This window comes from Dreissena polymorpha, chromosome 7 (assembly GCF_020536995.1).
Source record: "Dreissena polymorpha isolate Duluth1 chromosome 7, UMN_Dpol_1.0, whole genome shotgun sequence".
NCBI classification, from domain to species: domain Eukaryota; kingdom Metazoa; phylum Mollusca; class Bivalvia; order Myida; family Dreissenidae; genus Dreissena; species Dreissena polymorpha.
The window spans coordinates 23,200,928-23,226,476 of NC_068361.1; the positions used below are offsets into that span (position 1 = coordinate 23,200,928).

The 25,549-nt window shown below is 37.0% G+C and overlaps 1 protein-coding gene across 1 annotated transcript in view; it reads left to right on the top strand.

The window, feature by feature from the left end:
* The first annotated feature begins 2,987 nt into the window (after positions 1–2,987).
* LOC127839530 (G-protein-signaling modulator 2-like) overlaps positions 2,988–25,549 on the top strand; it is a 111,944-nt gene continuing 89,382 nt past the window's right edge. The window contains exons 1-8 of the mRNA XM_052367921.1: positions 2,988–3,062; positions 9,511–9,563; positions 10,736–10,870; positions 15,016–15,211; positions 15,502–15,617; positions 19,174–19,438; positions 21,938–22,067; positions 22,792–22,982. Of these exons, the coding sequence (XP_052223881.1) occupies positions 2,988–3,062; positions 9,511–9,563; positions 10,736–10,870; positions 15,016–15,211; positions 15,502–15,617; positions 19,174–19,438; positions 21,938–22,067; positions 22,792–22,982 (1,161 nt within the window). The remainder of the gene's footprint in view (positions 3,063–9,510; positions 9,564–10,735; positions 10,871–15,015; positions 15,212–15,501; positions 15,618–19,173; positions 19,439–21,937; positions 22,068–22,791; positions 22,983–25,549) is intronic.

Consider the following 25,549-nt stretch of genomic DNA (forward strand, 5'->3'; position numbering starts at 1 on the left):
GCTGTACAGTTTAATGAAATAGCATTGAACTGAGGTTGTCAAGTGCAAGATATTGAAAGGTAAACAAATACAATATATTATTTTAACTCCATTTAATACATCATTAACACAACAAGAACACTAAAGGATGTTTGTCAATATTTGTTTATGTTTTCCCCTTATGATATTTAATCTTAAAAAAATACTGAATAAAATAAATAGCTACTCTTAAAGAGCTCATGATCAAATGGTGTATTTAAGAATCTATAGATTATTGCAAGTTGAATATGCATGTGGATGGATATTTACTAAATATTGTCTACATTGTAAGAAGACATTGAAGCAGCACTTTATAATATAAAATGCTGTCAAACATGTACTTAAAACAATTTTAATTCTGTTAAAATCATATGTATAATGCTTAATGTCTCCCAATTTCATGGTTTATCGCGCTATTTTTTCCAATTTCATGGTTTATCACGCTAATTTTCCCAATCCAAATGGCACAGGCTGTAACAAATCAAATAAAAAAAAATCACTTAACAAATTTTATTATTAGCAAGTAAATTCATCTAATGCTTTATGGACCTTAAAACTGATATGTGACCCAGTCATGGTGTTTTAATGCTCAAAATGATTGAAAAGTTTAAAACTACTGACAACAGCCCCAAACTACTGAGAGATGCCCTCCATACTACTGAGAAGCAATCGGTAGGGTAAACAGGTCTGGAAATGTCGACGTATACTATGTACGTCAACGTACAAAAATTGTACGTCAACGTACAAATATGAAATACACGTCGACGTATATATTAAAACGTCGACGTACAATTTGTACGTCAATGTACATTTTTTGTACGTCAACAAACAAATTTTCTAAACAGCCAATCTCAACACTCGTCTCTTGAGCCGCTTTTCCTTCAGATTTATTCATAATCAATGTTGAAAATCTCTTTTTATTGAGGAAAAGAATGAATTAAAATATCAAAATTGAAACAAAAAATAAGAATTAAAAATAAATATCTACTTGACAGTATTTATTCTAAAATTGTTTTAAGTAATAAATATTATTAAATGCTGAGACCGTTGTAGCGTAAATATTGTCAGATCGTGAAATCTGTCAAATAAACCAGAAATCTGACAATTCTTGCAGTACCCCCCCCTGAGATTGCTCAGATCAGTCGCCTTGAAAAATGTCAGATTGATGACAAGTATAGGATTATCAAGATAAGATGATTAAAATCTCGTCGCCGGGCGTGAACATCCAATAACACTAATCTTTGTTTACTTATAAATCTTTGATCATCATCATCACACTTTTTGACTGCAAATATTTGCTGTAAACAAAATGTTTAACATTGTTACTGACCATTTGCTCATAGTTTATCATCATCATCCTATTAACATCATTATCATTATCGTTTTCAAATAATAACCCAAATACAAAATAGAAATGATTGCTTTTATTTGACAGGACTTCGAAATACAAATGCAAAATAACTGTAATGTAACGGGTTATAATGGGTATATTATAGTAAAATGTATATGCAATGTATTTTATTATTATGAGTTTATTTTATGAAAGGATAATAGATATATTTCAGTAATATGTGACGAACAGAAAAATATAAGAATCGTGACTCGCAAAATGCATATAAACAATTAGTAGGCACATTAAGCGGGAAGAAGCGACATTCCGATGCGTAAAAATATAAGAATCGTGACTCGCAAAATGCATATAAACAATTAGTAGGTACATTAAGCGGGAAGAAGCGACATTCCGATGCGTTTTCCAGGTGTGAATACAAATTGGAGATGTCAAATTAAATGGAGACCCGCGAGTACAGAGGCGTAAAGTCCGGTGGTACGATATGTCATCTGTCCATGAACGCCAAGATGCACACGTTTGACGCCCATTACTTGATGACAGGCGTGGGTCACGAATTAGGCGAGTACGTAACGAAATTGGTATAAATACCTCATCAAAATATGCTGAGGGGAGCCATTTGAGCCATTCGAGCCAATCGAGTGGAGTAGTCACGCTTTCTTGACGTGGCGGCCAATAGGCCGCCGCGCTGTAAAATTGTACTTCATGAACATTAGAAGCGTTGTGTTAGAAATTATTTAACAGAAATAAATCTCGATGGAAACAGAAATGAACTTTGGTTGTTACTGTGTATTATCAACGAACAATGTGTAATTACGCTACACAGTAATTATTTTGACGCCTGTATGTGTTCCATTTTCAACAGAGATTGACCTCAATGGCACCGCTCAGTTGATGAATCTCGAGACGACTTTAAACGGGGTAACATCCTTGCTCAGATGTCTAAAGAACCGAAACGATAATATGTAATGATGTAGGGCATTTACTTATGAATACTAACAACGCACAAGTATCACATTAGTATGGCATGTAAAAAGTGCAAATATATTTATAACAATTTTGCGAAAATTATATAACTAAATTCATGATTAAAGCCCAAGTCTCACTATTGCTGGTAGAGCCCCGGTTCATCCCGGTTTGCTATCGCCGGTCAACCGGCGAGAACCAGGATGATTCATATAAATTATTTAACGCGGTCACAATATTTCCCGGTGCCGCCTCGGTTGAAGCCGGTCAACAGCCCAGCAGAGTCCCGGTCAACCTAGGACTTGCTACGGTTCATCCCGGTTAAGCCCCGGCAGAGCCACGGTTGTCGCAGGGTATGCCCCGGTGGAGCACCGGTGAAAGCCGACAGCGTCCCGGTAGAGCCAAGACAGCGTCACGGCAGAGCCTCGGTTAACCAAAACTCCGCCGGCACTCACTGGTGCTATACCGGCATTAGACGCGATCAACGCTACGGCAACACCCCGGTTTAACCCCGGTCGTAGCCGGTAATACCCCGGTGGAGTCCCGTCGAATGCCGGTAAACTTATGTACGGAAGCTATACCAGGACTATGACGGCATTCACCTTGGCGTTGCCGTAGCTATGACGAGGTCTTCATGGGCCCCGGTGGAGCTACAATGCCATCCCGTTTGTTCCCGTTGCCACGCCGGTCTTTGCCGGTCCTTGCCGGAGACTCCCGGTTCATGCCGGAGGTATTTTACATTTTGATACTTTCTCGTTGAAGGCCCGGTTCATCCCGGTAGAGCCCATGTTCATCCCGGTAGATGCCGGATCACGCAACGGGTGTCCGCCGGCGTCATAGTGAGACTGGGCCTTTAGCGGTTAGAATAAACTGATCCCCGCCGATGCCCAAAGTGCACACAGGACGCCCCAAACGGCCATCAATCACGTTGAGTTGCTTAAATATGATCAATTTAGAATTGTGCACAATTAGTTAAAAGAAGCTACTATTATCTGCAAGATTCATCCACCACTACCAATGAAGAGAAGTGTACATGACTTCACGTACACCCCATACAATAATCGGAAATAATGAATGATTCAGGTAAAAGCGCGAGCGGGATACGCAACCCTAACTGCATATGATGAAACAATTTTAACAGCATTACTTCACCGACATCAACATCTAACCAGTCACACCAAAACAAAATATTAAGTTATCTTAAAATAAGCATAATATTTTAAATTTCAACGTTTATTACGTAAGCAAACATAAAAGTACTCTCCAGGAAGTGTGACAATATACAATACACATGCACAATATGAATAAAAAAAAATAATCAAAATAATCAATTATACTTAGCTGCTTCAGACTGAAATGAAAAAACACACATAAACTTGTTATGTTAATAAATTGACATACCGGTTCGGAATCCATTTTAAACTTATTGGCGGGTGCACACAGCAGCGGATAATATGCCAGGTTAAAAAAAAGATTTTACATCCGTTGATGCGGATTTTGACACCGACGCATATATATACGTCGCTCTTGGTTACAGAAAAATTCCCACGCACGGATTTCAATCGTCTTTGTTTACAATCAATTATGTGCACGAGTACTGGAATTTGTATAGCGTTTTTTAAAGGCGTATGTCCAGGCGTGTGCCGGGAAAACAGGGCTTAATGTAATTTTTTATTCAGCTCTATATTATTTATATCAAATCTGTATGAAACAATGTCGGTGAACATAAATCCGGTGTTAATTTTGAAAATATTTAGGCGTTCATTAATTATGGATATAAAACGGAGAATTAATCCGAATACATGTATAAAAAAACACCGAGCGTATTGCATATTAGTTTGGAGACATGACTCACAAATGACCAACAGCTGTTTCATATGTAACCAAGATTAACACGAAATACCAACCTTTCTATAATAAAGTTTATATGCGTACTTCAATATTATAGTTTTATAGCATTTCATATGGTGCAATATAAGTGTTTTCTTATGAAAGAGCTGTTGGTCATTTGGGAGTCATGCTATGCTGTACATATACATGCAAACCTTAATTTAGATTAAGCAAAATAAAACACTAGGTATTTGTCAAGAACCATACGAGTCAAAAACATACGTGTCGTAAGAGAGTAATCGTGCGCAGCGAAACTTGTTCATATAGAATTGAACCTCTAATTGCTTTCTTTCGAAATAATTTCATGTCTCCGAACTAATATGAAGTTTGTCGGCAGTTTTTTTTGTACAATTCAACAGTAAAATGATTAATACCGTCAAACATCTTATATTACACATACTAACTGTTAGCGTTAAGTACGCGATAAAACATAAAAGAATAAAAAATAATAATATAACAATTAATAAAAAAAGATAACTATTGATTTCCTAAAGTGAATATGTTTTCCAAAATATTCGCACCAATGCGGAATTTATTCAAGACAGTTAATTTGCATAAAACCTTATGACATAGGAGAGAGCTGTTTATCATTTGGAAGTCAGGTCCCAAAATGTGTTTTAAATGGAACTTAGTTCCAAAAGGGGGGGGGGGGGGGGGGGGTTACGCGTTTTAATTCTGATATAAATAAATTCAAAGACATCAAACGCGTCGAGATAATAAAATAATCTTGATTTATGTTATAAAGACGCGCAAATCAGTCCATGTTTTTATGAAAAATTACAAAGCAATTAATGCAAACAATGGGAAAGTATTGACCCACTGAGAAAAAACAATACGTCAGATTACGACTCATGCATTGCAGTTTATGTATTTTTAAAGTGCCATCCAACGATATTTGACAAGTACTTTTTAAAAATTATTGGTGAGGCGGGGAAGGTGGAGGCGGGCGTATATTAATAACCCAATACGGTAAATACATGGACATTAATTACAAATGAAATAAAAATAAATGAAATTTAATTTTATTCAACAAAAATTAATTTTTAATTTGATGTTGTTTGCTTGATATTTTATGTAATGCTCGTTGATACTAATGTATTTATGAGAAAAATTATGTTGTACATTCTGTGTTAGTCTTATACAAAAGAAACAGGTACAGTTTTCTCTACTGAATATCTGCTGAAATTCTACATTTAAATTGAGATAAACTTTGAAATATTTCAGGCCGTGGTAAACTTCATTATTGAACAGTTCATGTATACCTTTGCCTTATCTGAAATTGTTAGTATGTTTCTTAATCAAGTATCAATTTGAAATTAATACAAAAACTATAGAATCAAACTTACGCCGTTCTGCTTGGGTGTAAGCCAAAAAATAATTGATCCAAATAGACCAGTGCGTTTACGGCAGTGATAAACTCCGCCTTTTCATCCGTATTCCCCGCTGACATGGACTGCGCATGCGTAGAGATTAATTAATCGCTTAAAGAGATGAATTCATCCCTTGCGCTAGGTTGCGATGAATTCATCTCTTATAGGGCTTAATTCATCCCTTGCGATGAATTCATTTCTTTTAGAGCTTAATTCACCGCAATAAACCCCTAAAAACCACTGTAAAAGGTTTAATACAGATTAATTCGGATGAAAAGGGGTGTAAACGGATTGATCCCTAAAATCGGCTGAATGAGGGTTATTTTTTAGGGATTCTAAAGAGATTAATCTCGGAACAAAATCCCTAACCCCACTGTAACCCCCCTCCCTGTCTCTACATACACCATTTTTTACATTTGTCTAAAAACTCCTCAGATGTCTACAAAGGCACAAACGTTACAAAATAGCCTTCTGCTCAAAGTTAAATTGTGATATATAGCATGTTGTTTAACACATGCTTCAAAATGGCTCATGAAACATAACATAATTGTATATTACAGAGTCGCTGATTGAAAGGCTTTTCAAACTGCCTCTATAAAGATTTTAATTCCTTCTTCTATGAACTCGAGTGAGTTATCTCGTTCACATGAGATAGGTATATCGTTACCATGACCTGCTTAGTACTTCACAGAAGATAGGTATGTCGTTACCATTTTCTACTTTGTTCTTCACAGAAGATAGGTATGTCGTTACTATTATCTACCATGTACTTCCAATGAGACTGTTAAGCCCTTATCATGACCTACCTAGCACTTAACATGCAATAGATAGGATGTTACCATGACTTACTGGTACATTTTACTTCTTCTGTCAAACCACACAGTGTTTACATGGGCTGTTCAATCATACGTTTTAATACTCCCATTACCAATGGTAATGGGGGCTATATAGGAGTCACTTTGTCGGTCGGTCTGTCTGTCGGTCTGTGGGTCTGTCCCGAAAGTTTGTTCGGGCCATAACTAAGTTGTTCATTGTGAGATTTTTAAATCATTCGTCACAATTATTCACCATCATTGGACGGTGTGTAGCGCGAAAGAATTGCGTCAATATCTCAAAGGTCAAGGTCAAACATTGAGTTTAAAGGTAAAAAACTTTGAGTTTAAAGGTAAAAAATGGCCATAAATGAGCTTGTCCGAGCCATAACTTTATCATTTATTGTGAGATTTTAAAATCATTTTGCAGATTTGTTCACCATCATTGGACGGTGTGTCGCTCAAAAAAGTAACGTCGATATCTCCAATGTCAAGGTCAAGCTTTGAGTTCAACGGTCTAAAATGGCCATACATGAGCTTGTTCGAGCAATAACTATGTCGTTCGTCGTTCATTGTGATTTTTTAAAATCATTTGGCACATTTGTTCACCATCATTGGACGGTGTGTCGCGCGAAAGAATTAGGTCGATATCTCATAGGTCAAGGAAACACTTTGAGCTCAAAGGTCAAACATGGCCATAAAGAGCTAATGTCTGGGCCATAACTATGTCGTTCATTGTGAGCTATTGAAATTTGACTCACTAGGTCAAAGGTCAAGGTCACTGTCACAAAAAGTCAGAAAATCGTTTCTGATCAATAACTCATGAATGCATTTACCAATTGACTTGATCATTCAATGTGCATTACCTTGGACAGTAGATGACCCTATCGAAATTGGGTCATGAGTTCAAAGCCTTGTTTTTGGGGTATATGTTTCCCAATTGAGGACAAATTGCAAAATTTTCAATGGACGCATGAAAAAAAATCCCAAAAGTGAGGAAAGTTACTTAAATTTGTTCCAAAAGTGCATTTTCTGAAAGTAAATAAATAAAATGAGAACTGAAACTGAACATTTTAAGTAAAAGGACATGTAAAACAGTATCAATGTGTGCAATTCAATTCCAAGCAATTATAAGAACCATTATTTCTTATCTGAAGATTTCATGACATGACTTTTTTTAATTTTTTTTTTGTGCTAATTTTTCCAATTGGCATGGTACTAGTACTTTTTCAATTTTGGAACAAAAAATGGCTGGGATGAGCCAACCAAGTTTAGCTCAAAGACAGAGTGAGTCCATCAAGTCAATCAGGGTTAAATGCACTTCATGTCACAAAATAATATGTGCCTTGTTCAGGGAAAACAGGGCTTATTGTATTGAAAAAAAACAATGCTGTCTACACAGGCTTATCTGGAAGGACACTTTCTGCCTAAATTGAATTTTTGGTTAGAGATTTAAAAGTGGAGAATATCATCCCTGATAAACCTGTTCAGACTGCACAGTCTAAACTGGGACAACACTTTATGCACATGTCCATTTCCCAAACGAGGCACATGTACATGTATATTGTGCTTTCTTTGGTTAATATGGAAATATGAGTGATTTTTAAACTGGTAATTCACTGTTTCTAACAGTAAATCAGTGAACATTTCCAATGATTTTCAGTTTTAAATGATCTGATTATATTGAGGTACTATTTTTATAAATGTAAACAAAAAAAAGCTACAAATAAAAAGATTTGTCTGTGTTTGTAGAATTTAATTTTTATCCAATTCTGATCAGATGATTTTTCACTCTTGGTTACGTCTGATTACTTGGAAATTAAATTGAAGACAAACATTTACTCTCTCATGCATTTCTCTGTTGGCTTTCAGAACTTCTCCAATAAAATCCATTTCTTGAGTTTTTGTTTGGAAATTTTGCAAATGTCAAATACCCTACAATATGTGTTATGAAGTGATTGTTTCCTTGAGCTTCAATCTTTCTTAAAATCAAATCAGCACTTGAAGTAGCTTTGTTTGCTAATTGCAGAGTTTTTATCTTCGATAAAATATAGTGACCAACTTCCATACTATTTTACTTGGATTTTGTTGCTTGTTCAGATATTTTTTAGCAGATTGTTTTTTAAATGAGGACATGGAATCAGGTGAGTGGGTATTGCAGCATTATGGCTAATCATGTTATAGCCTTTGAAATGCAAAAGCTGGGAACAGCTTATTAATTCTGCATATTGATTATTGAAAACTTATTGTGAATTTATTATGCAAGTGTTTTGTGTTGCCTAATATAAACTATTATATATCTGGTGGGACAATGATGGTTGTTTTGAATATTTTGTCAATTTTAAACTTTCGTAAAGATTTACGAGGCCCAGAATTATATAACATGCATTCTGGGAAAACAGGGCTTAATGCATGCGGGCAAAGTGCTTCCCAAATTTGCTTGTGCTTTCTGCATAGAATAATCAGGGACAACATTTTATGATTTTAAGCAACATTTTGTTAAAGGAAATCTCTTCTAAACAAAAAAACATTCTTGGTGGAAAGTGTTGTCCTAGATAAGCATGTCTGCACATGCTAATCTGGGACAGCACTTAATGAACATGCATTAAGCCCAGTTTTCCCAGACCATGTCTGCACAGGCTAATCTGGGACAACACTCAACGAACATGCATTAAGCCCAGTTTTCCCAGAACATGTCTCACATAACCTAGGAAATATTTACAATTCCAAATGGAACTCATGATTGACAATAAATTTTAGTAAAGCTCTGATTAAAAAAAATCTGTTCTTTGCGCTGGTAAAAGAGGTATGAGCTTTATATATTAAATATCGTTATCTGGGCTTTTAAGCTCACCTGAGCGCAAAAAATACCAAGCATATCAATTGGTAATTATCAGTTGGTTAATATAATGATCTTGAGATTGTCTGCATCCACAGATCAGTTAGGCAACCTTGGCCATGTGTACTTATTAATTTTCATCCACAGATCTGTGAGGCCTGGGCCTTGTATAACCTCGGACACGTGTACTTATCCATTTTCATCCACATATTGGAAATTACAGGGCCTTGTATAACCTCAGCGATATGTATTTGTTTGCATACACAGATAGGTGAGGCACGGGCCCTTTACAACCTTGGCAACGTGTACCATGCAAAGGGGTAGCACATGCGCGATCAGGGAACCAGGACCCCGGGGAATTCCCGCCAGAGGTCAAGGAGTGTCTGGTCAAAGCTGCTGAATACTATGAGTGAGTTGGCTGCTGGTGAATATGGCTAGTTAAACGCACAGAAGCACAATAAAAATGGCTATATGCAACCAACATAAAACCAGAACAGCCTGTGAGCAACTTGTAGGCTGTTCAGGTTTTATACTGTTTGCTGCTCATCAGTATCTTGCGTTTGGAAATGAAGCCTTTAAAATTCTAATCTATTAAGATGGTTCTGTTATTAAATTTGATTTTCTAATGGACTACAAAGGGTCAATATGAGTGATAAAGGGTTAAAGGGACAGGCTAACAGTTTGAAAAAATATTTCTGTTGAAAAGAAATTGTGTTGTAAAACTGGAATTTCTATAGTCTTATCAAAACAAAATGTATGTGTGAAGTTGTTATGGTTGCTGATTTTGTGTGTGTTTTTTATGTTTATTTTTGTATGCCCCCTTTCGAAGAAAAGGGGTTATATAGTTTTTGCACTGTCCGTCAGTCTGTCTGTCTGTCACACTATTGTGTCTGCTCTCTAATTCAAATAGTTTTCATCCGATCTTTACCAAACTTGGTCAGAAGTTGTATCTAGACAATATCTAGGTCAAGTTTGAATATGGGTCATGCCGGGTCAAAAACTAGGTCACGGGGTCACTTAGTGCATTTGAAGGATTTAGCATGGTGTCCGCTCTCTAATTGAAGTAGTTTTCATCTGATCTTTACCAAACTTGATCAAAAGTTGTATCGAGACAATATCTAGGTCAAGTTCGAATATGGGTCATGCCGGGTCAAAAACTAGGTCACGGGGTCACTTAGTGCATTTCCAGGATTTAGCATGGTGTCCGCTCTCTAGTTTCTAAAATAGCTGCCGTGCGGCTTCAAAGCGCAGTTGGAGGCATTGTGTTTCATAAACACAGCTCTTGTTGTGTAATAATTATGGTATAGATTTCTATGGAGAAGACCAGCTTAAGAAATGTCAAAAATAAAATCTGTGAAATGAAACTGTATTTGTAAATGGGACGTATTACGAAGACACATTTTGGATGTGGATTGTTGGCAGGCAAGCTAGCTTACAGTTGTTCACTGAATGAAATATGACTACAAGTCAAGCTTGTTGTCTTGTTTTGCAGGGCCAATCTAGCGATAGTCCAGGAGCTGGGTGACAGGGCGGCTCAAGGTCGCGCCTGTGGTAACCTTGGCAACACTCACTATCTCCTGGGAAACTTCAGTCAGGCAATCATCTACCATCAGGAGGTAGGGATAGGGTAGAGCTGCTAGGGGCAGCTATCTAGTTGTCATTGATGGAGCCAAGCTCTGGAAAGAACGAGCTTAACACACAGGTTAATCAGGGACAACAGTTTTTGGATTCATTGACATTTGGAAAAAATCTTGGCAAAGTTAAGCTGGCAAATGTCTACCATAATGCTTATGAGCTCCATTAGATTAATATGATATTGACATGTGTCCTATGTTCATATTCTGTTTTGTTTTTATGTACCTGAGTGTCGCAAGACAAATTACAGCATAACAGTAAGTCATTTGGATTTCTTTGATCTATTTAATCCAGTTCCAGTACAGAAAGTAATGTATTCACTATAAGAGTAATTCTATATATTCATGCATACTAAAGCTTTCTAAAGGTCAGTGTCTGGTAAGAGTTGATTTGGTATGAAAACTTATAACTGTTAGATAAAACAACAACAGTTAAAAAAAACAGGAAAACAATAGCATAATTAAAAAATATAATACTTTCATGATTTTGTAGCTATATTGTATTTACATTTAAATATTTGAATACTCTTTTGTAAGTTTAACCGTGTATTTAAAAAAAGTCTCTGTTGCGTTTTAAAGGCCATTTAAACTACATTTGTTACCTAAATTATCGGAATCGTGGACAATTTTAATAACCGTTTGGTATCAATGAAGTTAACAAAAAAAATCTGCTACAAGTTCATTGTCAATTTTTAGCTCATCTTTTTTTTGAAAAAAAATTATGAGCTATTGTCATCACCTTGGCATCGGCGTCCGGTTAAGTTTTGCGTTGAGTTCCACTTTTCTCAGAAAGTATCAATGCTATTGCATTCAAACTTACAACCCTTACTAACTATCATGAGGGGACTGGGCAGGCAAAGTTAGATAACTCTGGTGTGCATTTTGACAGAATTATGTGCCCTTTTTATACTAAGAAAATTGAAAATTTTGGTTAAGTTTTGTGTTTAGGTCCATGTTATTCCTTAAGTATTAAAGCTATTGCTTTCATACTTGCCACACTTACTAACTATCATAAGGGGACTGTGCAGGCAAAGTTATGTAACTCTGACTGGCATTTTGACAGAATTATGTGCCCTTTTTATACTTAGAAAATTGAAATTTGGTTAAGTTTTGTGTTTAGGTCCACTTTATTCCTGCAGTATCAATGCTATTGCTTTCATACTTGCAACAATTATTAACTATCATAAGGGGACTGTGCGGGCAAAGTTATGTAACTCTGACTGGCATTTAGACGGAATTATGGGCCCTTTATACTTAGAAAATTGAAAATTTGGTTAAGTTTTGTGTTTCGGTTTACTTTATCCCTAAAGTATCATAGATATTGCTTTCATACTTGAAACACTCATAAGGGTACAGTAAAAGGACAAGTTGCATAACTCTGGTTGTCATTTTTACGGAATTATGGCCCTTTTTTTACTTAGTAACTTTGAATATATGGTTAAATTTTGTGTTTCGATCCGCTTTACTTCTAAAGTATCAAGGATATTGCTTTCAAACTTCAAATTCGTTCATGCTAGCATGAGGTTACTGTACCTGGCAAGTTGAATTTTACCTTGACCTTTGAATGACCTTGACTCTCAAGGTCAAATTATTAAATTTTGCTAAAATTGCCATAACTTCTTTATTTATGATTAGATTTGATTGATACTTTGACAAAACTACTCTTAACTGACATACCACAATGGACTCCACCCAAACCATCCCCCATGCCCTCCTCCCCCCCCCCCTGAATCCTCCCCCCCCCTATTTTTTTTTTATATATATTTTTTTATTTTTAAGATCATCTCCCAAATGACCACCACACCCTCACACTTTACCCCCCACCCCACCCCACCCACCCCCAAAATTATTTTTTTTTGAAACAGTTAAAAAACACAAATATTTATTTTTATTATTTTATTTTTGAAATACCGTCCCACCATCGCACCCAAGAATCACCTCCCCCCAACCCCCCCCCCCCAACCCTGAATTTTTGCATTTTTGGAAGATAATGTAATAAATGTCCACACCCCCACACTATACACCCCTCTTCACTCCACCCCTCCCTCCTTTGTGATTGAAATTGAGAGTCCCTTCACCTTTAAAAAGAAAATAGATGAGCGCTATGCACCCGCAAGGCGGTGCTCTTGTATATTCTGGTACCATAAACGGTGTTTGAAGTGACAATGATGTAACAAACTTAACTACAGAAAAATAGTCATATACTTCATTTGAAGTCAGGTAGAAAAAAAGAAAAAATTGAGACGCAGCTCTCTCATACAAGTCATAATATGTATATGGATAATAGAATGTGCTTTTCATATTTATTTTTGAAATACTAAAATAAAATAGATCTACCTTCTAATATGAAGAAACAGATCTATCAAACATTTTAGCGAATAATGTTTCATGAACATGTTTTATTATTCTTCAACTTTTAAATATCAATCTTATTGAACGCTAATTTAACTCTCCTGTCTCCAGTCAAATCCCACATTTGAAGAATTTTTTTTCGATCAACTAGAATGTGTTCATGCACAAAGCGTTGCCATTAAGCTGTTCCTCTTTCATAGTAGAACGTGTCCACGTTTTAAGCCTTCGCAATGCGCTAAAACTCCGCTTACATGTACATGAACCAATACAAAATATTATTTCTTAAGTTAACATCAAATCAGCTTTCGAAAACTTGCTGTTGTAGTTCAGACAAGTTCACCGTGAAAAAATTTGTGGACGATTTGTTTTTCCATTTAGAACTTGAAAGCACAATTATAAGGGCTCTTTAAAGAAATATTTAAATGCATTAAATTAAAAGCGTTTTCAATCATGAACACATATAAAAAGGATCATTGATGGAATTTACTTAAACACGGACCTACTGGGATTCGAACCAACACAGTGACAATATAATAGTGAGCAATGGACCCAGAGTCTGACGCCTTACCAATTGCGTCACAGGGGCATATTGTTTATCATTAGGAGTACAAATATTTAACTTAAATCAGTAAAGTTTTTTGGCCATTTTTGCTATTTTCTTGTGTAACATTTTGTTTTAGCACTGCGTCATCATTTTTTGTCAGTTGACAGTTCTATCATCAACGTTCTATCATCAACTTCATGGACTATTAAAAAGAAAAGACTTAAACTTCTTTATATCAAAAAAGTTTAATACACAGGATATCATAATTTGAAAATTCTAATGTAAACAAAGATTCTAACCACCTGAAACGGTCCCGGATTAAACTCGACGCCGGCCATAAAGAGGAGAATTCCAATAAAGGCGAAAACACCAACCACCCAAAAAGTGTGTTTAGGTCCAAAATAGACCCAGACCTGGCTGTAAAACACCCAATCCTCGCTCGGTACATTCCTATGTCCACAATGATTGTAACATCGAAGTGTACAGTGCGACACTTTGTTTAATATACGGATTTTCCTAATCATTTTGCTGAGCCATTGGGCATCAATTGAAGTTATTAATATAAAATAATTATCTGCCTAAACATGAACCAATTGTACTCAATGATAATATTTGTTTGTGAATATCATAGTGCCTTAAATTGATTAAATTTCCTCAATTTCTTATATAGATTTTATTCTTTGACATAAATTTTCCTTTTTTTCCTTGTAATCTCAACATTGCTCTGCAAATTTTAGCCGAGGCAACTGCCTCGGTGTGCCTCAGCGTGGCTACGGCGCTGTTGCTATTTCATAGAAATTTGGTTCTTGAATAAATATGGTAGAGAAAGAGTGTTAATGATGCTGACTTAGAAGTATGGAGTTCATAATTGTTAGCTTGTGATGATATTACAGTCAATTGAAACTTTAAAAAAATGTGGAATTATAATGTGTACAACTATATTTGAAAAAATAAAGTTAATATAACTTTTTTATGTTTCTTTAAACATGAAATAAAATGAAAGTGAGATTCATTGAAATCGAACAAAATGTATTTCCTGTGACGATTGTGGAGATAGTGATCATCAGTAAATAATTAATTGTGTTGTCCAAATCTTCTGTATGAGCTGCAAAATGCGAAAATGGGTCTTATGCCATATATGGCCAGCATAGCTCCAGACCAGCCTGCACATTTGCATTGTTTTGTCAGGAGCTACCTTGTCTGCTCTAAAGTCACACAAGGTTTGCCCAGTCTGGTCAGCAGCTACCCTGTCCACTATAAAGTCACACAAGGTTTGCCCAGTCTGGTCAGCAGCTACCCTGTCCACTATAAAGTCACACAAGGTTTGCCCAGTCTGGTCAGCAGCTACCCTGTCCACTATAAAGTCACACAAGGTTTGCCCAGTCTGGTCAGCAGCTACCCTGTCCACTATAAAGTCACACAAGGTTTGCCCAGTCAGGTCAGCAGCTACCCTGTCCACTATAAAGTCACACAAGGTTTTACCAGTCTGGTCAGGAGCTACCATGCCCACTATAAAGTCACACAAGGTTTGTCCAGTCTGGTCAGGAGCTACCCTGTCTGCTATCAATTCACACAAGGTTTTGTGGTCTCATTAGGGGACATTGTAGCCTCTGACCAGACTGCGCAAATGCACAGGCGTGTTTGGAGCTTTTCTGTCAGCATATGGAATAAGACCCATTTTCGCAATACCCTGCCCTTATATAACATCCTCCATGTGTTGTATTGTAGAGGTTACCAATAGCCCGTGAGTTTGATGACAAAGCTGCCGATAGACGGGCCTACAGTAACCTAGGCAATGCCCACATATTCCTGGGAGAGTTTGAAGTAGCTGCTGAACACTATAGGTGGGTATCAGACTGAACTAAGTTGTTTATCACTCTAGCGGGGGACATATTGTTTTTGTCCTGTCTGTTGGTTTGTTTTCTTGTGTGTTTGCGTCAAACTTTAACATTTGCCATAACTTTTGCAATATTGAAGATTGCAACTTGATATTTGGCATGCATGTGTATCTCATGGAGCTGCACATTTTGAGTGGTGAAAGGTCAAGGTCATCCTTCAAGGTCAAAGGTCAAACATATGGGTCAAAATCACTTTTTTAATGTACACTTTTGCATCATTAAAGATAGCAACTTGATATTTGGCATGCATGTGTAACTCATGGAGCTGCACATTTTGAGTGGTGAAAGGTGAAGGTCAACGTCATCCTTCAAGGTCAAACTTCAAATGTATGGGGACATAGTGTTTCACAAACACACCTGGTAGGTTGGCATATAGCAGTTGAACTGTCCGTCAGTCAGTAAGTATGTCAGTCTGTCCGTCCGCCTGAAAACTTGAATGGTCATAACTTTTTAGCTCACCTGATTGCTCAGGTGAGCTTTTGTGACCGGTCATTGTCGGTCGTCCATCCGTAAACATTTGTTTGTAAACACTCTAGAGGCCACATTAATTGTCCGATCTTCATGAAACTTGGTCAGAAGATTTGTCCAAATGATATCTCGATCGAGTTCGAAACAGGGTCATGCTGGGTCAAAAACTAGGTCACTAGGTAAAAAAAAAGAAAAAGCTTGTAAGCACTGTTGAAGTCACATTTAATACCCAATCTTCATGTTACTTTGTCTAAATGTCTGTCTTAATGATATGTTGGTTGAGTTCAAAAGTGGTTCCGGTCTGATAAAAAACATGGCCGCCAGTGGGCGGGGCATTTTTCCTTAAATCGCTAAAGAGAAACCTTGTAAACACTCTAGAAGTCACAATTTTGGCCCATCATCATGAAAGCTAATCAAAACATTGGTTTTATTGATATGTCAGACAAGTTTGAAAATGGTCCAGATCGGTGAAAAAACATGGCCGCAAGTGTGTGGGGCATTTTTCTCTATATGTATATAGTGAAAACATGTGAACACTCTAGAAGTCACATTTTTTGCCCATATTTTATAAAATTTGGTCAGAACATTTGTTTCCTTGATACGAGAGTTGAGTTGGAAAATGATTCCGGTCAGTTGAATAATATATGTAGTAAAAAAAGCTTGTGAACACTCTAGAAGTCACTTTTTTTCCCAATCATCATAAAACTTGGTGAAAAGATTGGTTTTATATATATCTCAGATGAGTATGCAAATGGTCCCAATGGGTCAATAAACATGACTGCCAGGGGGGTGGGGCAGTTTTCCTTATGTGACTTTATAGAGAGAACCTTGTGATCGAACACTTTAGAAGTCACATATTTTGCCTAATCATCGTGAAACTTAGTCAATACATTGGTTTTATTGATTTCTTGGACAAGTTGGAAAATGGCTCTGATCGGTGAAACACACTTTTTAGCTCACCTGATTGCTCAGATGAGGTTTTAGGATTGGTCTTTGTCCGCTGTCAGTTCGTCCACATTGGTTTGTAAACACTCTAGCATTCACATTTCTCATCATAATTAATGCCATAATTATTGCCCTTAGATTGTCCAAATTTTCATTATATTATACAAAATCCTTGTAAGCAAAGTTTGATGGTAAGGGGGGTCAACTCAAAATATAGGTCACCATTTCAAATCTTACAAAAACAAAAACACTCCCTACGCCAGAGTTTTTGTCCTGTCTGTTGGTTTGTTTTCTTGTGTGTTTGCGTCAAACTTTAACATTGGCCATAACTGTTTAAATATTGAAGATAGCAACTTGATATTTGGCATGCATGTGTATCTCCAGGAGCTTAACATTGTGAGTGGTGAAAGGTCAAGGTCATCCTTCAAGGTCAAAGGTCAAAAAAGAATAATTTTCCTTTCTCCATTCAATCTCTTACTTACTTCTCATGGAGCTGCACATTTTGTGTGGTGAAAGGTCAAGGTCATCCTTCAAGGTCAAATGTCAAATATATGGCTACAAAGCGGCGCAATAGGGGGCATTGTGTTTCTGACAAACACATCTCTTATTGTTATTATTTTTTGGGATTTTATAAAACTGTGTGAACTTTTTCTGCAGTCAAACTGTTAACTTCTTTGGGTGTGTATTCTGAAGTTTATGAGGTCCGTTCCAACCCAGTGGAATTATGTGTGGACCCGCTTACCTTCTATGCTCACCATTTTAATTTTTATCCTGTTTTTAGCTCGGCATTTTCAGAGAAAACCCAAGATATTGTCGTAGCCAGCTCGTCGGGTGGTCTGCCTTCAGCATTTTGCTAAAACCTTAACATTTTGTTAAGGTTTTTAACATCGGCTCTTAAATCAAATTGCTTCCACCTACAACTTTGAAACTTCATATGTAGCTGCACCTTGATGAGTTCTACACGCCTCTCCTAATTTTTGGTCACTTGGTTAAAGGTCAAGGTCTCTGTGAATTTAACACACACACAAAATTCTGACAAGCTTTCATTTTTTCAAAACTGCAACGCAGCCGAGCGTGGCACCCGTTATGCGGTGCTCTTGTAATTATTTCATAATTATGCAGGTAAGAAAATATTTTAATTGGTAAAAAAACTCATCGAGCTACAAATTATTATATTGTACTACCAAAAATGTTGCAAATCACCAGCCAAGCACTGTTCTTGTAATTGTCCACAGAAAAATATTACCAATTGCCTATTTTTCTTTAGAAAAATGTTACAAGCAAGCACATTTAGTACTTTTTTCTACAGAATATCGTTACAAACTTTAATATTTTCCTTAAAAAAATACGTTACAAATCAAGCAAGCACTATTATTTTAAATTTTCATAGAAAGGCATTACATATTGCCAAACAAGCACTATTATTATATATAACCATAGACAAATATTACATAGAAACATATTTCAAATTGACAAATTAAAACTGATAATATTTTTTGTAACAATTTCTAAATCAATAAGTAAAAACTATGATAATCTTCCACAGGACAACCTACAAATCACTAAGCAATCATATATTTTCCCAAGGAAAATGTTACAAAACATCAAGCAAGCATTATATATATTTTATTTCTTTACACAAAAACGTTGCAGATCACCAAACAAGATCTATTATGATATGTTCAAAGTGGCTGCATCAAAAAGCAGGATTCTGCTTTAATTCAATGTCCCGTCATTACATTGTCCACAATTCAATTTACTGTCATTACATTTGTCCACAGAAAATTTCCTGTCATTACATTTTCCACAGAAAATCACCAAGCAATCACTATAATTGTATTTTCCTGCAGATAAACGTTATAAATTACCAAGCAGCTGGATGATAAGGTGTTAGAGGCCCAGGCATTTTTCCTCCTTAAAGTACCCATAAACAGCTTTCTCTCAATAGTGGAAAAAATAAAAAATAAAACCAATTTCAATCCAAACAATTCCCAAGGCAAAAAGGAAGGGAAGATGCATCTATTTCGTTCCAAAGAAGTAGTTTTCTGAATAAGGCTAAATACAATCCCTGATTTTATATTTTCAACAGGAAAACTTTACAAATTGCCAAACAGCTGGGTGACAAGGCGCTGGAGGCCCAGGCATGTTACAGCCTCGGGAACACATACACGCTCCTGAAGGACTACGAGCCGGCGATAGAGTTCCACATGAAGCACCTCAAGATTGCCCAGGAGCTTGAAGACCGGGTCAGGGAGGGTCGGGCGTGTTGGAGCCTCGGGAACGCCCACACGGCCCTTGGGCATAACAAGATGGCTCTCCAGTATGCCAACAAGCATCTCGAGATCTCTAAAGAGGTAAGCCAGGAAACTGATCATGCCCTCCTGGTGTGTTTACTGTGAATCCAAAGTGAATATACTTATTGAATTTTAAAGATTCAATTTTTTTTCCCCAACATTTTTTTCACACCATGTAAAGTGAATGTTTGCGATGCACACAGAAAGCAAACAATATGTTGCAGAAATAAATGTAATAGACAATAATTTTTGTTGCGCATTGAACAAATTTCTCATTTTAAGAAAACTAACTTGAATCTTCGAAGTTTGTACCTTGAGAATTTGGAAAAATAGGATGCTTAAAAGTTAGGAAGGATGTTTGCTTTTCTGAACAGGATCAGTTTTGAAATTATGAGATCACTTTAGAGGAACATAGAGAATACTATGTAAGTGTGATTGTGTACTTAAATTTATCCCAAGAGTGAAGAAAGGTTTACATGGCGAGGCTTGCCGAGCCTTGTAAGCCTTTCTGACACGAATATAAATATTGTTTTATTAAATTTATTCCTAAAATAAAAGCAAAAACACATTAAATTAACTGAATCTAACATTGGGTAGTAATATTTATTGTGATCTTTCCTGTTTACGGAAATCGAAATAGTCCTTAAGAATTCCACGCAAAAGAAAAGTAACGAGACAAAATAACAAAATAACTTTATACGCCTCGATTCAAAATTGACCAGCGTTCCAAATGTAACACACTCAAGTAGAACACAGATGGTTGTGTTCAAACTACAATTCTTGTTTCACCACTGTAAACACCAAAAAACAAACATGGCTCCTGCCATTTGGAAATTTACAAAATGTGTAGACACATACCGTGGCTACGTGAAGCTTGATTCAGCATTTATTCCCGCCGATATTGTTAATTTTAGTCTTTAAACAACTCTTCTTTTTACACACTTTATACTTACTTACATAAAATTATTGTTCTACTCACCAAAGTTGTATGATAACCACGTCCATGTTTATTTTCGTAATGTTTAATTTGCTTCCATGATGAGTTAAAATTCTAGACAAATTTCTTCATCGCCATCCATCTTTTCCATTTTAAGGCACTGGTTGTAAGCAGGCAATTCTTTGTGGATAGACATTCTTTGATCGACTGACAAAGGAACGACTAAACCATCAAAGAAATTACCATTTTAATTCGACATTGATTTCCTTCGAAAAGTTAAAGAACAATTCACTGACACTTTTCTTAAATTTAATCCATCAATTGTTCAACAAAACATCACGTTATTCGAGTACATTCAACATTTTAACTAAATCGAAAATGCAGTCTCACCAGTTTCATTCCAGTTTTATATCCAAACACTGTGTTTTTCACATTCATAATATTATAGTAATCCATCGTAAACACACACACACTCGTAAACTCGTTAAACGACTGCGTCCCCATTGACCTAAATGACGCAATCAGGGGCCAAAAAAGTAGTCCCTATGCACATGTTCTAAAAAAATGCTTCTATAAACCGGCTCTAAAAATAGCGATAAAGAAAACCTTATCTTTTCTTTATGAGTCGTATTTGTTCTATAAAATCATTTAGCTGTAGGATAAAATTTTAACCAACACTTCTGGACTGTCTTCCGATTGAAGAGTCAGTTCTTTTTTATTGATATGATTCTAGTTATATAGTGTGCTTTAGACAAAGATCCCAGTTTGGTGAGCTCTGAACGGCAGAGTTATGGCCCCTGAGTTGTAAAATTGTCCTTTTCTACAAAATGTAAATATCCATGTCCAACATTAAGTCAATCTAAATAATTTAATGTTAATTGCTTGATTGCTTTAAATAAGTATGGGGTCTAAACTGTTATTTTACAATAAGTGGTAGTTTTGTGCTTCTGGAATCAATTGATGTTGGAAGCGTATACATAGTAATTGGCCTGACCAACCATTCATGCGTTCGTTCATTAGTCCGTCTGTCTGGACAAGTTTTACCAAAATTAAGTGTGTTTTTTTTCCATCAATTATGCATCTTACAAAGCTTTAATACTTGCATGACTTATGTCTTTGAACACTATCAACACACACATATTAACTGACCTCATTTTGACCTTGTATTGACCTACTTTTAAACACTTACTAAAGACTAATTCAGAAAGTTAAATTTCTTGGTTTACCTGAATTGACTGCATCCACACCACTTTCTGCAAGACATGGATACTTGCATGACTATTATCTATGAACACTTTACCAAGCCAAATCACATGATCTCAGTTTTGACCTTTACACCTTATTTGTCTACTAGGCCTTATTCAAATGGGCCAATGAATCAATACTGACAAGGCTTCCACCAAGGGCATCAGTGTTTATTGGAAGCAGAATATTTTTTCCCTCATTCTGGAAAACCAGGCTTCATGTATATGCCCAAAGCGTTATCCCAGATAAGCCTGTGCAGTGGGCACAGTGCAGTGGACTAACAAGGCTAATCTGATAGGACCTTTTATGCACCTGCGTTAATCACAGTTTTTCCATAATTGAACTCACATATATATTGCTTGATGATGTGTTTTCAGATTGGAGATGAGACAGGTCAGGTTACTGCCCAGATGAACCTTGCTGACCTCAAGTCAGTGCTGGGCAGTGAAGTAGGGCCAGACGAAGGACACAGGCCCAGCCCCTTGGACCATCTGGATGTTGGAATGTGTATGTTATACCTTTTTAACAATTCACATTCTGGGAAAACTGGGCTAAATGCACATGCCTTACATGTCCCAGATACGCCTGTGCGGTCAACAAAGGACTGTCCGCTTTTTTTCTGAATTTTTTGTAATAAGGAAGTTTCTTTTAAAGAAAATCAAATCTAGTCGGAAAGTGTTATACCTGATTAGCCTGTGAGGACTGCATAGGCTGATCTGGGATGACACTTGATGCCCATGCATTAAGTCCAGTGAAAATGGCTGTATGCAACCAGCATTATGCAAGAACAGCCAACTTGCAGGCTGTTAAGGTTTTATGCTGTTTGCTGCTCATCTCAATATCAGGGTTAGTGATGGAGCCTTTAAAAATTGGATCTAGCATGAAAAGGTGTTTAATCTAATTCGATTTTCTAATGGACTACAAATGAGTCAAAGTGCATATCTAAGTGCTAAGGGGTTAATTAACACAACTTGAGTATCAAATATATTTTTTGTTTAAAAGATTTTTTTTAAGTATTTCAAAATTATATAAAATTGCTGATATTTTAAAATCATTGAATATTTATTAAAATGAAACATAAAAAGAAAAAAATACAATAAAATAAAATTGTTCATTGTATTTTTTATATAAAATAAAAATATTACTATAATTTAAAAAAAAATATATATATATATAAATTTACATATTACATAAAATTATGAAAAATTAAATTATTATTTTTAAATTCCAGACCGACGTACCGGCGTCTCCCGGCGACACAGCATGGAACAGATGGAGTTGATGAAGCTCACGCCGGACAAGAAAGGAGAGACAATCCCAGTACATGGCGGGGCAAGACCTAAGATACCCAAGGTGCAGAAATCCATGACAGTGGCCACATCAGAGACAATCATAGCCAAGAATCAGGCCCCTATGGTTGAGGTAAGTTGTAGTCACATCATGGACAATCATAGCCAAGAATCAGGCCCCTATGGTTGAGGTAAGCTTAAGCCACATCAGAGACAATCATAGCCAAGAATCAGGCCCCTATGGTTGAGGTAAGTTGTAGTCACATCAGAGACAATCATAGCCAAGAATCAGGCCCCTATGGTTGAGGTAAGCTGTAGCCACATCAAAGACAATCATAGCCAAGAATCAGGCCCCTATGGTTGAGGTAAGCTGTAGCCACATCAGAGACAATCATAGCCAAGAATCAGGCCCCTATGGTTGAGGTAAGCTTAAGCCACATCAGAGACAATCATAGCCAAGAATCAGGCCCCTATGGTTGAGGTAAGTTGTAGTCACATCAGAGACAATCATAGCCAAGAATCAGGCCCCTATGGTTGAGGTAAGCTGTAGCCACATCAGAGACAATCATAGCCAAGAATCAGGCCCCTATGGTTGAGGTAAGTTGTAGTCACATCAGAGACAATCATAGCCAAGAATCAGGCCCCTATGGTTGAGGTAAGCTGTAGCCACATCAAAGACAATCATAGCCAAGAATCAGACCCCTATGGTTGAGGTAAGCTGTAGCCACATCAGAGACAATCATAGCCAAGAATCAGGTCCCTATGGTTAAGGTAAGCTGTAGCCACATCAGAGGCTATCATAGCCAAAAATCATGTCCCTATGGTTGAGGTAAGCTGTAGCCACATCAGAGACTATCATGGCCAAAAATCATGTCCTTATGGTTGAGGTAAGCTGTAGCCACATCAGAGACTATCATAGCCAAAAATCATGTCCCTATGGTTGAGGTAAGCTGTCGCCACATCAGAGACTATCATAGTCAAAAATCATGTTCCTATGGTTGAGGTTAGCTGTAGCCACATCAGAGACTATCATAGCCAAAAATCATGTCCCTATGGTTGAGGTAAGCTGTAGCAACATCAGAGACTATCATAGCCAAGAATCAGGTCCCTATGGTTGAGGTGAGCTGTAGCCACATCAGAAACAATCAAAGCCAAGAATCAGGTCCCTATGTTTGAGGTAAGCTGTCGCCACATCAGAGACTATCATAGTCAAAAATCATGTTCCTATGGTTGAGGTTAGCTGTAGCCACATCAGAGACTATCATAGCCAAGAATCAGACCCATATGGTTGATGTAAGCTGTAGCCACATCAGAGACAATCAAAGCCAAGAATCAGGTCCCTATGGTTGAGGTAAGCTGTAGCCACATCAGAGACAAGCATAGCCAAGAATCAGGTCCCTATGGTTGAGGTAAGCTGTCGCCACATCAAAGACTATCATAGTCAAAAATCATGTTCCTATGGTTGAGGTTAGCTGTAGCCACATCAGAGACTATCATAGCCAAGAATCAGACCCATATGGTTGATGTAAGCTGTAGCCACATCAGAGACAATCAAAGCCAAGAATCAGGTCCCTATGGTTGAGGTAAGCTGTAGCCACATCAGAGACAAGCATAGCCAAGAATCAGGGCCCTATGGTTGAGGTAAGCTGTAGTATATTATAATTGCCGCAAGCTTTGTCTTTCATCAATCCTGTGATAGTTATATAATTTCTTTTATTCAGACACTGTCCCCTGAAGATGATGGTTTCTTTGATCTGCTTAGCAAGTTCCAAGGTCGCCGTATCGACGAGCAGCGGTGCAGCCTCAAGTTGCCTGGGGAGAAAAATGGACTCCTGGAGTCAGAAAACAAGGAGAACAAACCCAAACTGGGTAAGTGTTGAACTGATGTTAGGCAAAAATGTGTAAGTGTATCTGCTTATATACGTGTCTTGCTCTGGAAAAATAGGCCTTAATGCACATGCTCAAAGTGTAGACCCAGATTAGGGACGACACTTTCTGCCTGACATCGATTTTCGCTATGAAGACAATTTCTTTCAACTAAAAAATACCATTACAGCTGAAAGTGTCGTCTCTGATAAACAGACTTCCCTGGCTAATGTTGGAAGACACTTAACGCTCATTAATTCAGCCCCGTTTTCCCAGAGCAAGGCTTATATGGATACATATTAGTTATTGGCACTTGTCACTTATAGATGTGTTAGCATTACGGGTGCTCTCTTTAATTAGTCCTCTACCCGTGTAACCAAACGGGACCATAGCCCAAGTCTGTTGGAAGACACTTAACGCTCATTCATTCAGCCACATTTTCCCAGGCTTATATGGATTCATATTAGTTATTGGCACTTGTCACACATAGACGTGTTAGCATTACAAGTGCTCTCTTTAATTAGTCCTCTACCCGTGTAACCAAACGGGACCATAGCCCAAGTCTGTGTGTCCGACTGTCCCAATCATCTGCATCCTGCAATAACTCAAAGAGTACTTTGAAGTTAATTTGAAGAAACTCAATATGTGGATAGAGAGCCACAATGGGAGCATTAGGGTTATTACAGCTACGTCTCTCAGATTAATATGGATCATATTAGAACACAAAAATTACAGAAGCTAAATTTATGAAATTCAGTATGTGGATAAATATGGGGAAAATACACATTATTTCAGGGGTTTTTTGTCTGACAAATATTGTGGTTTTTGGTAACA